Below are 16,939 nucleotides of genomic sequence, written 5' to 3'. Positions count from 1 at the left end.
CCCTTTGCCTTGGGGAAAGCTTGAGGAGGCATGAACAAGACGGGGGCCTGAGTCACACTCTTGTCACAACAGCATAGGTAACGTTTTCCTCTGGTTTTTTTTCTTCCTACACTGCTCCACCCGTAACAGTTATGTGTCAGAGCTCCATGGGTGGAAGGAATGACACGGTTTTTCAAACGCTGACATTAGCGTGGAGTGGAGTGGGAAGGAACCCCGGAGAAGGGGCTTCTGCCTTGCTCTACCAATGTATGAATCAGCCCTGAGCGTGTGGCAGTGCGTTGCCTTCCTCGTCTGAAAGGCTTTGATGGTTACAAATCCTAACTTTAAGCCTCCCCTCCACAGGGGAACCACTGGCGGCCTTCCTCCATTGTTCATAGAACCACTGGCGGCCTTCCTCCATTGTTCATCTTCCCTCCTTTTTAGTGACTGGTTTTACCCAGGAGTTGGGAGTGGGAACAGCTTGAACTATTCATGCTAAGATGAGTCAAACAGAGATTCTTAACCAGCTGTAGGAAGGTGGCCAGCGGTGCCACATTCCCTTCCAGTTTTCTCAGCCTGTCTCCTGTGGATGGAGTGGGCTGAGGGAGGAAATTCAGTTCTCTATAGATTGTGGTGTCAGTGTGTAAATGCTGTGATGTCTTTGAAGCCTTCGACCAACCACGAATCCCTAGCTGTTGCTGAATCACAGTTCCCAGCAGGGGCAAAACAAAGCTTTATTTCACCCGGGTCAAAGACCCACCCCACACATTTTTGTACACAACACAGGCTGGGAGCCTCAAGGGTGCCCCTCTGGAGGCTTCACCTGGGGCAAAAAAATTGGATAGCTCCCCCCAGTAGCTACGACACTGACTCCCATAAGCCCTGACCATGCTGGTTAGGAATGATGGATGTCATTGTCCAGATATAAAGGGAATGAGACAGAACCATTGTAGTGACTTTTGTTAAAAAATGGAAGTTGGAAAGGTGAGGAGCAGATACAAGCAGCTGTTAAGAAGAGAGATGATGAGAGATAGAGAAAGGCAGGCAGCAGTTCCTCTGTCTTTGTCGGTGCAATTTTAAACACATCTATTTGGCAGCAAGGCTGATTCCGATAGGACTCACCACAATTTAAGTGTGCTTAGAATTGCAGCCTCACAATGCAATCCTCTGCACTGGGAAGGGCTGTAGAGTATCTGCTTTGCATGCGGAATATCCCAGCTTCAGTCCCCAGCATCTGCAGGTAGAGTCGGGAGAATCCCTTGGCTGCTGCCAGTCAGTGTAGACTGGAGTAGCTAACATGGTGCATTGCAGATGTTGTTAGACTCCGAATCCTATCATCCCTGGCTGAGAATGATGGGATACGGAGTCCAGTAACACCTGGAGGGCACCGCTTTGCTACCCCTGGTGCGGACAATACTGAACTGGATGGACCAGTGGTTTGACACAGAATAAAGCAGCTTCCAGTGTCAACTTTGTCTACACAAAAGTAAATCCTATTGAATTGTGTGACACTTCTTACCGAGTAAATTAATATATAGGTTTCTGTCCCCTCCAGGTTCCTTGGCCTGTTGGGGTGGGGATATTTGGATTTCTCAATAGGCAGAGCTCTCCTGGTGAGCTTAACAGGGGTGCCCAAACTTTTTTTTCAAAGAGAGCCAAAATTGAACATGCGTGAGAGCTGACCAAGGTTGTTGACCTTTTTTAGGATTGAAGTTGTTGAGCTTTTTTTTTTTTAGGATTTTACCCCCAGGAAATAAACAGGGGCCAGATTAAACCGACTGACGGATTAGGCCCCTGAAACGGATTTTGGCTTAACCCATAGCCTGGCGTAAGTGAAAGGCTTTCAAATCAAGTGTTGCTTTTTCAAGACAAATATAAGCCTCACTGAGCAAGGCTGGGCTGTTCTCTCTTCCCTTTACCTCCTGCCAGTGAAGACAGGGCTACCGTGCTATTGCTTGTCACCGAACTGCTCTTTTCTCACAGCTTCTGCTTTCTGCCCCTTCTGCATGTTGGTCCGCATGTTTCCCGTCTTGCTTTTTTAGAAAGCACCTACATGCAAACTGAAAAATCGCTCAAGCTTTTGCTTGGGGGAACCTTCAAGCACTAGAGCATGGCGGGGGCTTCGGTCAGGGGGGCTCAGGTGCATCCTTTCAGTTCCTTATCAAAAGTGAATCAGAGGCAGAGAGATGCACTATGCAGAGGCAGATGGCCTGAAGGAAAAGCAAAAGGCGGGTATTTTTCCTTAGGAGGAGTTTCAGTAAGAACCTTGCAAAGAGGTTCCCACAGGCAGGATCCTGAAGCAGGTGAGTTGTATTGTTCATGTCTCCACTTCCCCAACCAGGGTCAGCCTTTCACACAGTCAGTTTCCTTGGGAGTGGAGAGTGCTGTGGACTTGTGTAGTGTGATTTTGTAACTAGGGATGCCAGGGAATTCAGTTTGCATTTAAAGGCAAACCTATCTAATTTGCCGTTTCCAAAACAGTACAATCCAAACAGAGCCACTCTTTGAAATTTGCACTTCTCTGATGTTTTTGCATATGCAGTTCTTCAGCCTTCTTCAGCCAAGAAATGTGTGCAAAAATGCATATTAGTGAAAATAATATACAGAAATGTATTACTTTAGAGGGAAGTTGCTTTGCAAAAATATATACACAAATGTGTGTGCGCTCAGATAAATTCACAGCAAAATGCTGGTGACTTTTCCTGAGGACTGATGTGGAAATGTGGAGAATGGAACTTAAGGTTGGAGAAACCAGAAACCAGAGAAACAGAAACTGGCAGATTTCCCCACCTTTATTTATGACATCTACTTATTTGCATTGTACAAACTGGGAGGAAGGCAAGCACCCAGGTGCCCAGTGTTGGTCTGTATGGTTTCCAAAAACCAACAGCTTAGTCCTTTTCTCCTCAAGGCTCCTTCTTATCAGCCAGCTGCAAAAACTTGTTTCTCCTTCACTGGTTACGTCCAACTGCCAAGATCCTTCTCCTTTGGCCCCACCCATGCACATGCTCCTCCTGCAAACGCATACGATTAGTAAGCTCTACCCATACAAAAACCTCAAGAGGTAGTCACTGCATATCCAGCGAGGATGTTTGAAACCATATTCTGCAATCAAAGCATATCTTCAGAAGTTGATACATTCACTCCCCACACTACTTTTCTCAAACCATAGAGCTGGGGGCAGACAGAAGATAGTTTGGGAGCTACTGTTAGATCTCTGTGTGGTTTGCAGTACACTGGCAAAGACTTTCTGACTCAGGGGTTGGCAAAGTTTTTGTGGCTTGGGCCAGTTCACGGTCCCACAGACGCTGCGGTGGGCCGGAGTGTGCGGGCATGTACATGCATGCGCAAACACTATTTCCGGCACTCCTTCTGGTGCAGAGGAGGCGTGCACAGCTTCCCATTGGCTGCAGGAGCTTACTGCAGCCAATGGGAAGCCAGCCAGCACCGCGGAAGGCGGTCCCTGCTCTGCTCCTCGCCAGTTTAGCGCGGTGTACAGGAGCCTACCGAGTGGGCGGTGGGGGTCCCTGGGCCGGTTAAACGACCCCCATGGGCTACTTGTGGCCCATGGGCCTTAGATTGCCATCCCCTGTTCTGACTCCTAGTTGCTCAATGATAGGAAGAAGAAAACGTTCCCATCTAAACTGGGCTGCTGAAATGAAGAAAGCTTGGGTGGCCAGGACTGGGCTTTTGTATTAAATGATCATTTAATGCAAAAGTCCACTCCTGACCACCCAAGCTTTCTTCAACAAGCTCAACATACCAGCTGTCCTGCACGTGCATTTATTATGGAGTACCTCAAATTTCATCTGAATGTCTCACGGTTTGTTAGTGCTGCAGAAAGGCAATGGATGGTAAACTCCACAATTGTTACTAAGACTGCGATCCTATTTCCACTTACATGGGAGTGTGCCCTATTGAATGAACACAGTGGAACTTACCAGCAAGTAAAGATGCATGGGATTTTGCTTCCTATGTTTGTTTTAAGACAATTGTGGTGATGGATGCACTGTGTCATACTCCCAACCGCTTCCGAAGTAGTCACTTCCCTGGTAGTGGCCATGTGCAACTCTTAAGCAGGTGAGGTGATTTTGGAACAGAACAATAGCTGGCAGAGGAAGAGTTAAGCACCATACACATGTACACATACTCCAACCGACACTCCTATTGGTCCATGCTTGTCAGTGCCGGATTTATGTATAAGCTAAACAAGCTATAGCTTAGGACCCCACTCTCTTGGGGCCCCCCAAAAAATATAAAGGAAAAAACACCTGGATGTACATTTCCAAAATATAAGATAAAAAAACGAATAAAATAAAACCTACATACAGCAACAGTGTGTTGTTTTTGTTTTGTGTTGTGTAGGCTCCTATTAGGTCCATAAATTACCATATAGCATGTATTCAACACAAGAAGCAGCGACAATTTGTTGTCGACAAAAGGACAGCTGGACATATAAAGGGCCCCATTACCTCCAGTAGCATAAAACCTAAACCTGGCCCTTGTCCCTGTGATAAATAGCAAATTCCATTCCTGGTGCCTGGATCATTTTAGTTCTGTATGTCCTCTAGTTAAAACAAACAAGACTCAAATAGACCTAATTCTGAAGTGCTCTATGGAGCCTTCCCCCAGTATTTTTAGGGCCAAGTGATGAAAAGCCAGCACACAGAAGTAGCCTCCCTCCATTCAACCCAGGTGGAATTGCATGGTTGTGTACAATGGGTTGCTTCTTAAAGACTTTCAATCAGAGGTGACTCTAATGCCACAAGCAGCTGCCTTTGGGGTTTCTAGCAGTTCATTGAGCCAAGTGTTTTCTTGCTCCTGCAGCTGCTCAGAAATCCAGAACACTTCCTGGCCTCAGGTGAGCAAAGAAGTGGCTCCAGAACAACAGCTTATAAGACAAAGATATGGATTGACCAGTGGGTGGAAGAAATATTAGAATTAAGCATCAAGGAAACAGTGATGCTAAAAATGAAATACTCCTGATGCCTCTGATCTTACCTGGGAGCCATCTCTTGAGTTGCTGGATCTTGAATGGATCCATCTTGTCTTCATGTTGTTGTTTCTCTTCTCTGCCCTCCCTTCATCTCTATCTCTCTCCTATTTTTCCTTCTCTTTTTCTGGTTTCTCTATATTCTTCATACTGTGAGCAGTTGTGAATGGGGTGGGCAGTGGGGAATTGAAAGAGGGTGGGCATTAAAAAATGTTTTTTTGCTGGCCTAAATCAGGGATGGGAAAACTGCTTTTCCAGATTATCAGACTCCAGTTGCCATCATCACAGGCTGTTGAATGTGCTGGCTGGGGCTGATGAGAACAGGAGACCAACAATATTCCCACCCCTGGTCTAAATGGCTTATAACCTATAATAGTTTGAATTCAACCTGCCCCCACCATGCCCCTCAAAATAAGTTTTAAGATCTGGAAAAGGCAAACAAGAAAACTAAGGAAAAAACCATTTTGCATTATTTTTGTTTGTAATGGGGGGGGGGGAAGTATGGCTAACTTCTTTCTGTGGATTCTCAATTTTTATCAATCTCCTGACTTTTGGGACCTGTCTTCCGTTTCCCTGCACCCACCCCTCCAGAAGATGGCTTGCTTAAAGGCAAAGGTGAATACACTGAAAAAGAAGATGGCGTTTTGAATTCTGAACCAATGGAAAACCGAGGAGAGCCTGGGAGCCTTTATAACTGTCAGCAGGAGTATGGAGAGTATGAGAGCATCGAGCTAGAGAGGCATTCCCGGCCGTACGACCTCATCAGGCCATCTAGTGGAAAGCTGATTTGCCACATTTGTGGGCTGCGCTGTGTCAGCCTCAATGTCTTGATGGTTCACAAACGCAGCCACACTGGTAATTACTTTTAGTCCTTTCTAAGGCAAGGCCGGTGTTAAATGCATTTGATCTGGGCCCAATAAGTTTATCACCCCTGTGTCAAATTGAGTGGGGGAGAAGAGGTGTTTGTGGGGGGGGGATTTGATTCAGTTCACATTTAAAGCCAAATTTATCACATTGCCACTTCCTGGAAAAACAACAACATGAGAACCAAAGCATAGCTATCCTTCAAAATTCGCACTTATCTGAATTTTGCAATGCAGATTTCCAACCAAAAATAGTGATTACGAAAAGAGTTGTCCCACTGAAATGAATGCCTCTGAGTTAGCCGTCCTGTCCATCATTTTCAGTGGATCTGCTTCAAGCAAGAATTATGTTGCACACAACACCTGGTCTTTAAGGTGCCACAAGACTCTTGCTATTCCTGGTGAAGAATGCCACTAAGTTTAATTCAGCAAAGGAGTATGCTGCGGCTGTAAAAAAAAAGGGGGGGGGGAATACCACTCTCATTCAGTTGGCTGTTCCCTCACCACCAACACACACACACACACATTTTAGGTCTATGGGGTGGCCCTTGCATTCCCTCCTTTGGCCAGTGCTGGGTGGTGTGGCATCTGAAGCCCTGCCTGGCAGCCCTCAGGCAGAATTATGTATAATTTGTGGTTTTTAGTATAGAGGCTATACTGCCTGCATGGTAGCACTTAAGTGATATCTTTTTCTCCTCCTTCCATGGTGTTTTTAAAGGTGAGCGCCCTTTCCAGTGTAACCAGTGCGGGGCCTCGTTTACTCAAAAGGGCAACCTTCTCCGCCATGTTAAACTTCACACCGGGGAAAAGCCATTCAAATGCCACCTTTGCAGCTATGCCTGTCAAAGGAGAGATGCGCTCACTGGTCACTTAAGGACACATTCTGGTAAGTGACTTCAAAAAAAAAAAAAATGCCGTACTTTTCTGTGTAGAAGATGAGGGTTTGTTTTTTTTAACTCTAAAATAAGATTAAAACTCGGGGGCGTCTTAATCATGGATAGTGCGTATGTGGGATGGGCGATTGGTTGCAGTTGAGAGCAGGAGCTTGTCAGCAGCGATCGGGTGGGTGATTGGTTGCTGCTGTAAGGGCTGCTGAGGATTGGCTGCCGCTGCAGCAATTGTGCGTGCGATTTTCGGGGCACTCCCCTCCAAATCTGGGCAATCCTTCCCCCCAAAAAAGCTCAACAACTTTGGGCCATCTCCCCCCATTTTCTTAATTTGGGGTCCCCAAAAGTAGGGGGCGTCTTATACACGGAAAAATATGGTAGTTCTCTCCCCACCCCACCCCCACCCTCATTGAATGGCTCCAGTTCCTTTTCCTCTTCACTTTCAGTCTTTCAAACTCTTTACCACCCCCTTCGCCACTTTTGCATCCAAATATTGCGTGAGAGTCAACTAACCACACAAGATTGATCAAAGCCATTGATGCTGATGTGTCGCACTTATCTAGGAAACTGTGATGAAGTCACACCATTTTTGTGTGTGTTATAAGCAATCAACTTTACAAAGAGAATTGATGTCTAGTCTTTGCGTTATGCACGTGGTGGAAGCACTGAATGCTGATTGGCAGAGCTGCTGTGATGTCACAAAATGTTCACAAATCATTTAGTGCCATCGATTAGCATTTTAGTCTTGAGAGAGAAGGTTAGTCTGGCTGGGAATAACATCTCACACAGCCTGTAGGGACAGGAGTAGCTTTCTGATGCACGTTGAAGGTTGGGAAGAGGCCCCGGAAGAAAAGCAAAGGAGCAAGGGGACCCAGAATCGGAGAATCAGAGAATTGTAGAGTTGAAAGGGATCCTGAGGGTCATTTAGTCTAACCCCCTGCAGGGCAGCAATCTCAGTTTCCTCCAACAGTGGAAGTAGAACATACATAGCCACCATGTCTAATAGCCATTGTTATTATCCTTTGTGAATTTGACTAAAGGTAATAAGATAAAGGGACCCCGTCCGTTAGGTCCAGTCATGGACGACTCTGTGGTTGCGGCGCTCATCTCCTCTTTTAAAGCCATCCAAGCAAGATAGCTGAAGGACGTGTGCAGAGCAGGCACTGAGCCCGAGAGAAGGCTATAAAAGGAGAAGGGAACTTGATGAAATTTGAGAGAGAAGATGGGAGACAAAAGGAGGCTAATGAGAGAGGGGGCTCTGAGAAAATTTCAAAGAGCACAAGGACAGCAGGAGCTGCGTACATGAAGCGTGAGAAGGGCTAGGCCAGGAAACAGAGCGGCTGAAGAAAATAGGACATAATGGGTGGTGGAGACATGGAGTAGACATGGAGAAAGCAGGGCTGGGGTAAAATCTCCCATACAGCCCTGGAACATTAGGAACTATGTACCATTGTCAAGAAGAAAGTGGACAGATAAGGGAGGTTTGGGAGACTGGCGTCTACGGGCCATACAGAGTAATCTTGTTGGTGACCATGTACCCATACTTTGCTCTTCCGTATTTCCCTCCAGCTGCAAAATGGGTACAGCTGGGATTGGAGGGGAAATATTCAACATCACTGTCAAATATTTAAGTCCACTGGTCCAGTCCTTGCTGCAATCTGATCGCTCATGCAGGAGAATTCAAGGGATAAAAAAAGGCAATGATTTTAAGCCACTGGTTTACATATGAAAATTGATGCGCCAGTAACACAGTACACGCACAGAAAGATAACAGTCCTTTTGTTTGCTTGCTTATTCCTCCTAGTGGAGAAACCATTCAAGTGCGAATTCTGTGGACGGAGTTACAAACAAAGAAGCTCATTGGAGGAACACAAAGAGAGATGCCGAACTTACCTGCAGAACGCTACCCTTGGTGAAGCTGGTGAGCTCCTCAAAATTAATTAGATGCAGAGAATTCTGAATTAAATTGGAGTATCAAGGAGGGGAAGATCCTGGAACAGAGTTCCATGAAGAATTGTTTCCTTCCCTTCGCGAGGGAAATCCATGTGGCTCTGGGGAATCAAATAATTTCAGGCATATAATAGACCTTCCTCCATCATGGCGAATTTTGTGCATAGTTGCTGTAAACAGATCCTATTACCAGGAATTAATTCAATCTCAAATAACATATTCAGGCGTGTTTCTATACAAAAAAATGTCTATCTAAATGCCCCAAGGCAGTGGGAGGGGATACTGCTGCCATTCCACCAGTAGCCTCAGCCAGTTCTAATCCACTCTGCCTGTTGTACAAATCCGGCCTCTGGTTTTACCCCACAGTCCCCTTGGAAGGCCAAAGGTAGTGGTGGAGGGGTGGGGTGGAAAGCAATGCAGTTGTCTCCAGGCATTTTAAAGGGCTGCCTGGGATCTTTGTGCATTTTGGCAAACCATTTCAGATTACTTGGATTACAGAAACCTGTGCCATTCTGGTTTGTTGCTTCTGCAGCACAAGGTGGATGGGAAGTTCCTGGCAACATCCACCCCAATTTATAGGGTCACAGCCACACCATACATTTCAAAGCACATATGGATCACACGGCTCTCCCCAAAGAATCCTGGGAATTGTAGCTCTGTGAGGGGTAAAAACAACAGTTCCCAAGATTCTTTGCTGTTAAAGTGGTATAATTTCAACATATGATGTGGATGTGGCCAAGGAGCTAAGCAGAGAAGTTGCAATTAGAAATATAGTGGATTGTAGTCTGAAGATAAATTGGCGTTTAGGCTCAGGGCCTTTTCTGTGGTAGCACCTTAAAGGCGGAACGTCCTCTGCTCAGAAGCGCAGCTGGAACCTTCTAGATCAGGCATAGGCAAACTCAGCCCGCCAGATGTTTTGGGACTACAACTCCCATCATCCCTAGCTAAAAGGACCAGTGGTCAGGGATGATGGGAATTGTACTCTCAAAACAGCTGGAGGGCCGCGTTTGTCTGTGCCTGTTCTAGATTATCTTTTCAATGCCGGTTTAAAGCTTGCTTATTTACCTAGCTTTTTAACATGTTGAATTTTCGTAATGGAATTTCCTGCCGCGCTTGTTGTTTTTACTGTAGATCTTATTGGTTGATTAGGTTGCGGCTTATAATAAATAACACCCCGCCCCAAATAAAGAACAACATATTTATGAACTCACATTCAACATTTAAAATTTCACTTGAACTTTGGCACAATTTGTAAATGTTGGGTTAATTTCAAAAACTTGCCAGTCACATGACGGTGGCATAAATAATGATTTATTGGTATGATCGACTGATGTCAGTATAGGGATATATGTATATATGTGTGTTTGTGTGTATGTACTCTTTTTGTTACTAAAGGGTGGAAGGGAAACGGTCGTGGTTGTTGCAAGCAGGGAGGATCTGTGGGCGTACCGAATCTAGCTTGAAGTACTCGGAGGAATGAGTGGGGGGGATTTTGCTCTGCATTTGTCTTCTCTGAGGCATCTCATCTGCGTTTCGACTGCTCCTCTGGAATTTGCCATTGATTGAAAAGGGTAGCATTTGCGACCACATGGCTGGGAAGGAAGAAAAAAAAAAGTACATACGCCAAACCCTGCATGCAGCATTGTAATTCAAACGTGACTCCCATGCCTGATCAGAGATCCTTATCTGGCCACTAATCAGTTGTCTTGTTCTGTGCTCCATTCCCCTATTGACCACATCATTTGGTGTGACAGGAAGCAAGGCCGCTCATTCAGGTCTCATTTAGCACTTCTGAGGTTATGTTAACCATACCCTCTCGCTGTGAGAAATGTGAAACTGTTAAGGCCCTGGGCTGACAGAAGTCTCATGTTGGGAACAGCCTGAATTGCACCCTGAAAAGGCACGCCGTTGTTGCGTTGCTAGAATAGAGGACCAAAGGAGAAAGAGAGAGAGCCAGAGAGAGGGGTTGGGGAGGGGATAAAGGAGGGGATAAAGGTAAAGGAAAAGGTAACCCTGACCATTAGGTCCAGTCGCGGACATCTCTGAGGTTGCGGCGCTCATCTCGCTCTATAGGCCGAGGGAGCCGGCGTTTGTCTGCAGACAGCTTCCGGGTCATGTGGCCAGCATGACTAAGCCGCTTCTGGCGAACCAGAGCAGCGCATGGAAACTCCATTTATCTTCCCGCCGGAGCAGTACCTATTTATCTACTCGCACTTTGACGTGCTTTCGAACTGCTAGGTTGGCAGGAGCTGGGACCGAACAACGGGAGCTCACTCCGTCGCGGGGATTCGAACCGCCAACCTTCTGATTGGCAAGCCCTAGGCTCAGTGGTTTAGACCAGTGTTCCCCAACCTTGGGCCTCCAGCTGTTTTTGGCCTACAACTCCCATCATCCCTAACCACTGGCCTTGCTAGCCAGGCATGATGGGAGCTGTAGTCCAAAAACAGCTGGAGGCCCAAGGTTGGGGAACACTGGTTTAGACCACAGCGCCACCCAAAAAATTGGTGCTTCCTGCTTCCCCTTCGCGCTCTCCTTCTCTGCTCACTTTTCTCACAGTATCTGTACTAATTCCCTCACAGTATCTGTACTAATTATTAACATTTTGTGACCGTCCTTTCCCCACTCCACATTTAGATGGTTCTTGTACATCCTTTGGCGTCACAGCGACACTTCAGTAAATAAATAGCCGGGGAAGCTAATGTCACATGTGATAAGATCAGGGGTGGGGAGCCTTGTTCCTAGGCGCGAATGGTGCCCCTCCAGGCCTTTCTGTCTGGCCCTGGGGGCTTTCCCCAAGCCACACCCCCTCACCCATGCCCTCCTCAAGCACCTCTGCCTGGCCGAAATGTGTCCTTGAGCTCTGATAATGTCTATTGCTTGTCTGTGTGGAGATGTTGGGGGAGTGGGGGTGCATAGAAAAAAAACAAACACATTTTTTTAGATGGCTGGAAAATAGCTGTGTAAACATAAGATTTACACCTGTTTCTCCACCCACTCCTTCCCCCGCACTGGCCTGCTGCCCCTGAAAGGTTCCCCATGATGAAACTGAGACTGAAAAAGGTTTCCCAATGGGCTACAAACATTAATTGACTTGATTAGTAGTGTGATTTGTTTTTTCTTTGATTAGTCACTGGGTCCCATTTAATTGGTGGATTTGAGAATAGTGGTCACAATTTTTTTTTTGTAATATTCACATACAATTAAATGTAACCAATCAATCAATCAGTTTACTAATTGCCTGCCATTTAGTACAGTTTAATCAGCTAAAATTATTTCATGGTTAGAAAGCTGTTGTGTCACTGCGCTGCAGATTGTGCATGTAGGTTTGGATGCAACTCAGGTGATGATCTCTACCAGGCAGGTTGCAGGTGGATGTGGTATGCATCCATACAAAGAAAAGCACAACTCTACACGTGTAAAGCTACTGTGTCGGAGGGAAGGATTCTAGTTTTGCCTTCTGCTAGTTCACAATACACTCAGGGATTTTTGTTTTGTTTTGTTTATTTGGGTTTTTGTTTGTTTGTTTGCTTGCTTGCTTATTAATCTTGCCCCCTCCCCGCCAGTTGTAGTTCAGATTGGTACAGCCCAGTCTCGGGTTGACCATTTCAGCGAAGATCCTAACCCCATTTACCTGGGAGTAAGCCCCATTGGCTGCACTAGTTTTTACTTCTGGATTGCACTGTTAGCAAGCCCTTTCAAGTAGCAAACTACTATTCAAAGCCCAGAATAGTCTCTTCACGTGATGCAGCCCAGTACTCTCTTGTCCTTGTTTCTCACCATACCCGAAACACACCCAGACTTTGATGTCGGCTCCGTCGCGTGTTCTCTCCTCCATTTTCCCCACCATGCTAGAAGTTATGTTTTTGCCCTCCTGCCTCCCGCATCCTTAAACTGAAAACAGAAAGATGTTGCATAGCACATTTACAGCGCTGTTGTTTTAGGGAGGAAGGGAGAGGCACGCCCTAGAGCCTCGCTTATCCTAGAGCTCAGGCTGCCGAGGTGTTTTCACACTGAGGCTTAAGGCAGTTGTTGTGAGTGTGAAATCTACAATTGGCAGAATGACCGTTTGCATTACAAATGCTTATTCTCTCCCACTTTCTCCTGTGCATTAGCAAAGGCTGAAAATGCCCTTAGAATGTAGAAATAGATTCTGAAAGTTCCGTTTTTTTAAGTATCATTCCTGTTGTGCATAAGAAGTTCTTTAAATTCTCTCTCTCTCTCTCTTTCTGCTTTCCTATTTCCCTCTTTTATGTATTTGTAGGGAAGCCTGAGTCTCCCTTTACTATCCCTCTAGTTCAGAGAGTGAAATCCATTTGCACAAACAAGCTTATACATGTGTACAGAAGCGTACTCTGTGTGCATACAAAAAAAACTCAGGGTGCTTCCAGACAGGTGTTTATTGTGAGCTGTGTGTATGGTTTTTGCATCATCCACACCAGGATGATGGAAGAGGAGCCAAAATGCAAGCCCGTATTACCCGTTCCTGCTTAATTCAGATTTCCTCTTTCTGGGGGAAATCCAGAAAGCCCTGTTGCTGACACCCATTCGCAATAATAAGCCTTCATCTGGGAGCATCCTCACACACCCCGCAACCCAATCTCCCATGTATAACTCTACACCTTGCGCTATACAGTGGTACCTCGCTAGACGAATGCCTCGCTAGACGAAAAGCTCGCTAGACGAAAGGCATTCGCTAACGAAAGGCTGACTCGCAGGACGAATTTTCCTATGGGCTTGCCTTGCAAGACGAAAAATTTTCGCGATTTTGTTTTCTTTCGTCAAACCGCTCTTCCCCCGTTGGTGCTTTGCAAGACGAAATTTTCGCTATACGACAGCACTCACAGAACAAATTAATTTCGTCTTGCGAGGCACCACTGTACCTGTTTCCAGGCTCACAGGCGAGGCACTGGGTATTGGCACGCACACCTCCTGCAGCCAGAGCCAGCCCAATACTTTTTGCTGCCTGAGGCAGAACAGCACACGATCCCTTCCTCCTCAGAAAACAAGGGGCATGGAATCTAAGACTAACCATGTCATTTTGGCACCTGAGACAGAAAATCCACCAAGTGCCTCTCCCTCAGAGTAAAAATGCAATAAGAATACATAAAACAATTTGCTGCCCTTCCAGGACACCCAGAATCTGTTGCCTCAGGCAACCGCCTTACACTGCCTAATGGTTGGACCAGGCTGTACTCCATGCTAAAATTCTGCACCAGGAAATCCACTTTCTTTGTTGAGAAAAGCTGCATTAAGTGATCCCAGCCATAAGGTTTAGAAACCTGTTCTCCCCCCCCCCCAAAAAAAAGGAAAAGGAAAAGGAAAGACAGAAACATGAGTTTCTTAGGAAACTGAATTTTGCACCCCCGCAATCACATTATGTGCACTTTTTGTGCTTCCACAGAATTGTGTCACGTGCGACACCTTGCGTATTAAGGCCAGTCTTTTTTTTTCAATCAGGACAACAGTCCTAAACGTGCTACAGTCACAGCAGTGATTAACCAGGCCCCCTCCCCCATCATCCATGTTGACTAATTTCTATACTGCGGTTTTGGGACAGGAGTGCTTTGAAGGCCCTCTGCCTTCGGTTTCAAAATGCTGTGTAAAGTGCAAGCATGCAAATTAAGTAATCTGCCTATGGCCCTTTTTGTGTGTATGTGACTAATTTCAGTGCCGATTCAAATATGCCTGAGGTGAGTTTTGGAGCTAAGTTGTCAAAACAAGTTGTCGAAAGGGTTAACTTACAGTGCTGCAAGTTTCATCTATCACGCCTTTGTGGTTAATGCTATGTTATTTTATTTAAGCACGTATTTTATTCATTATGGGAACCTTCCTCTGGGACAAATTTCAAAGAGGTCATCATTTTATGCTCTCTGGAAAAACCACAGAGAGACCTTGTGGCCATCTGCTGTTAAAAGAAGCATGCTGGATTAGGGGGAACCTTCGATATTATTCAGAGGGGCTCTTATTCCTTATTTATTTATTTTCTTACATTATCTCCAGGAGTGGGGAAGCTTTCCATCTTGGCAGACGAGATCCCCCCTCCCACTCCACAGGCTAGTTTTAACAGGTGGTCGGGAGCCACTCATCAGTCAATCACCTGGCATCATGGAATTCAAGGCAGTGCAATTGTGGTTCCCAGGCCACCAGCCATGTAGACCTGTGTCACTTCAGCAAGGTGGTGGCCTTTAGACCCTGGGACCCTTATGTTTTCAACCTTAACATCCTAAATGGGTTCATAGAGACACTGTGTTGAATTCATGAAGGTGACTCATATTTCAGGTCAATTTAAAATGTTGTTAGGGATTACTTGGATTTTATTTTTTGGTACTGTGAATTTGTATTATTACTTCATTTGTTTTGCAAAAAAATAAATGGAAATTATTTTTTAAAAAATACACTTATTAAAAAAGGCCTGCATTCAATGTGGCATAAGCTTTCAGGGACCACCAAAACATCAGATGCAGTGGGTTCTGACCCACTAAAGTTTATGCAGCTACAATGTATTTCTGAGTATTTAGGATGCCACAAGTTTGTCCTTCCTCTTTTAAAAATAAAAAATAAAAATTCTGAGACATCTTCTAGGTTTGTGTGAGGCTGTGGCCAGTACTATCAGAGCCACCCACTGTTACCCTATGAAGTCTGTGTGACCTAGAACACACCCAGCACTTTCTCCTGTCTACATATTGTGCGGAGAAATGCATTGAGAACGAAGCTGCCTCTCAGAAAAGGTTGCTTGTTATTACCAGCATTCTCATTAAAGAGCTAGCAATAAGCTTCCATGAAACAGTGACAAGACTTCAAACTGAAGAGTACAGAGTTGGAAAATCTCTGCTCCAGACTGCCGTGGGGTGGAGCCACAAAGCTAGCAGGTGGGAGGGGGAGGCGAAGGGCGGTGGGGAGGGTGGCGCAGTGCAAATCTTTCGGCAGGAGTGCCAGATGGACTCTGCCAGTGTGTTTGCACTGTGCTGACACCCCTGTCGCCTCGTCTGTCTCCTGGTAAGCAACGGTGACCTGCCTGCCAGGAAATTCACGTAGCGACTCGGTCCCACCTGGTGAGCCACTTCTTCCTGTTGGATACAAGGCCAGATCTATAGACATAACGTTAAGAATATTAGCAGTCCTCTAACTGGACCTTTCCCATTGGGATGGAGAGATTTAACTCATTGTTGTTGTTCTGTCTTGCTTTATTAACGTAACATAGTGACAAAGGGTTTTTTTCTGCATTGAAACTTTCCTTGCTGTTTTCTCTTTGTAGCATTCTCCAGAGTTTGTGATCCTTGTAAACCAGTAAGCATTGTTTTGTGTGTTTTTGTTTTTTAAAAGAAAGAAATCACAGATCCATTGGAATCACTGCTCCCTTGCTTTCAGTTTAAGTCTTTGTCTTCAAAGTCTTCCTTGGCTTTGCTCTCCTTATATCTTGTATATATTGATGCCCATGACTTTCACTCTTCCAGCGTTGCCGCCCTCGGCCACCAGAAGGTGTGATATTTCTGCTTCCCCTGACAAAGTGCTGCCTCTGTCTTGCCCTTCTTCTGCAAAGCCCAATTCTTCCATTAAGCCTTTTGTCGTGGAGCTTTTCGTCAACCTCTTTGCTCCTCATATCATCCTGAAAACAGCCTAGGCCGCTCTTCAGTTACAGCTGCATAGGAGCCTCTTTTCCATGGTGACACCCCAGGCAAAGTGGGAGGCTGTGTGTGAATGATGCAGCCACATTGAAAAGGGGGCTGACCGCATGGACCATTTTGCATACGAACTCTTTCCTTGTCATCCCCTTCCCTCCCTTCTGCTTTGCTGTCACCTCTTTAGATTATAAACTCCTCAAGGCAGAGACTCCCCCCACCACACACACCTTATGTAATAGTATGTGTTATGTACCTCGGTTGCTCTGTATAATTTAATAAATAATGATCACTCCCACTAATAGCAAACTCAGTTGCTGAGTGCCAACAGGGTCAGAGGCAATTTGCTGGGTAGGGTGGAGCTTCTATGTTAGTTTTCCAGCAGATGGGTTGCTGTTGCATCCCAGAGAGAGACAGGGAGTGTGGAAACAACAGGGAAGTCGGCGCAGTGGAAACGCACTGGCAAAGCCAATCTGGCACTCCTGCCAGAACGTTTTCACCACACTGGCCTCCCCCCACTCCCTACCTCCTGGAAAGCCATAGCAACCAGCCTGCTAGGAAGCTAGCATAATGGTTCTGCCCCACCTGACGAGCTGCTTCTGAACAGGGTAGTAACCAAAATAGGGCCACTGAGAAACGAGAGAGAGG

General features: G+C 45.8%; 1 protein-coding gene across 2 annotated transcripts in view; it reads left to right on the top strand.

Moving 5' to 3' along the window:
- Positions 1–16,939, top strand: part of IKZF3 (IKAROS family zinc finger 3) — a 49,937-nt gene that overhangs the window by 18,681 nt on the left and 14,317 nt on the right. Inside the window, exons 4-6 of one of the 2 annotated variants that reach the window (XM_033170832.1) lie at positions 5,567–5,827; positions 6,554–6,721; positions 8,527–8,643. In XM_033170832.1, the coding sequence (XP_033026723.1) occupies positions 5,567–5,827; positions 6,554–6,721; positions 8,527–8,643 (546 nt within the window). Of the gene's footprint in view, positions 1–5,563; positions 5,828–6,553; positions 6,722–8,526; positions 8,644–16,939 lie in introns of both variants that reach the window. The other variant, XM_033170831.1, reaches the window with a different exon arrangement.

Source organism: Lacerta agilis, chromosome 14, assembly GCF_009819535.1.
Source record: "Lacerta agilis isolate rLacAgi1 chromosome 14, rLacAgi1.pri, whole genome shotgun sequence".
NCBI classification, from domain to species: domain Eukaryota; kingdom Metazoa; phylum Chordata; class Lepidosauria; order Squamata; family Lacertidae; genus Lacerta; species Lacerta agilis.
Note: the sequence above shows the minus strand (reverse complement) of the source record. Positions and strands in the feature narration are given on the sequence as shown.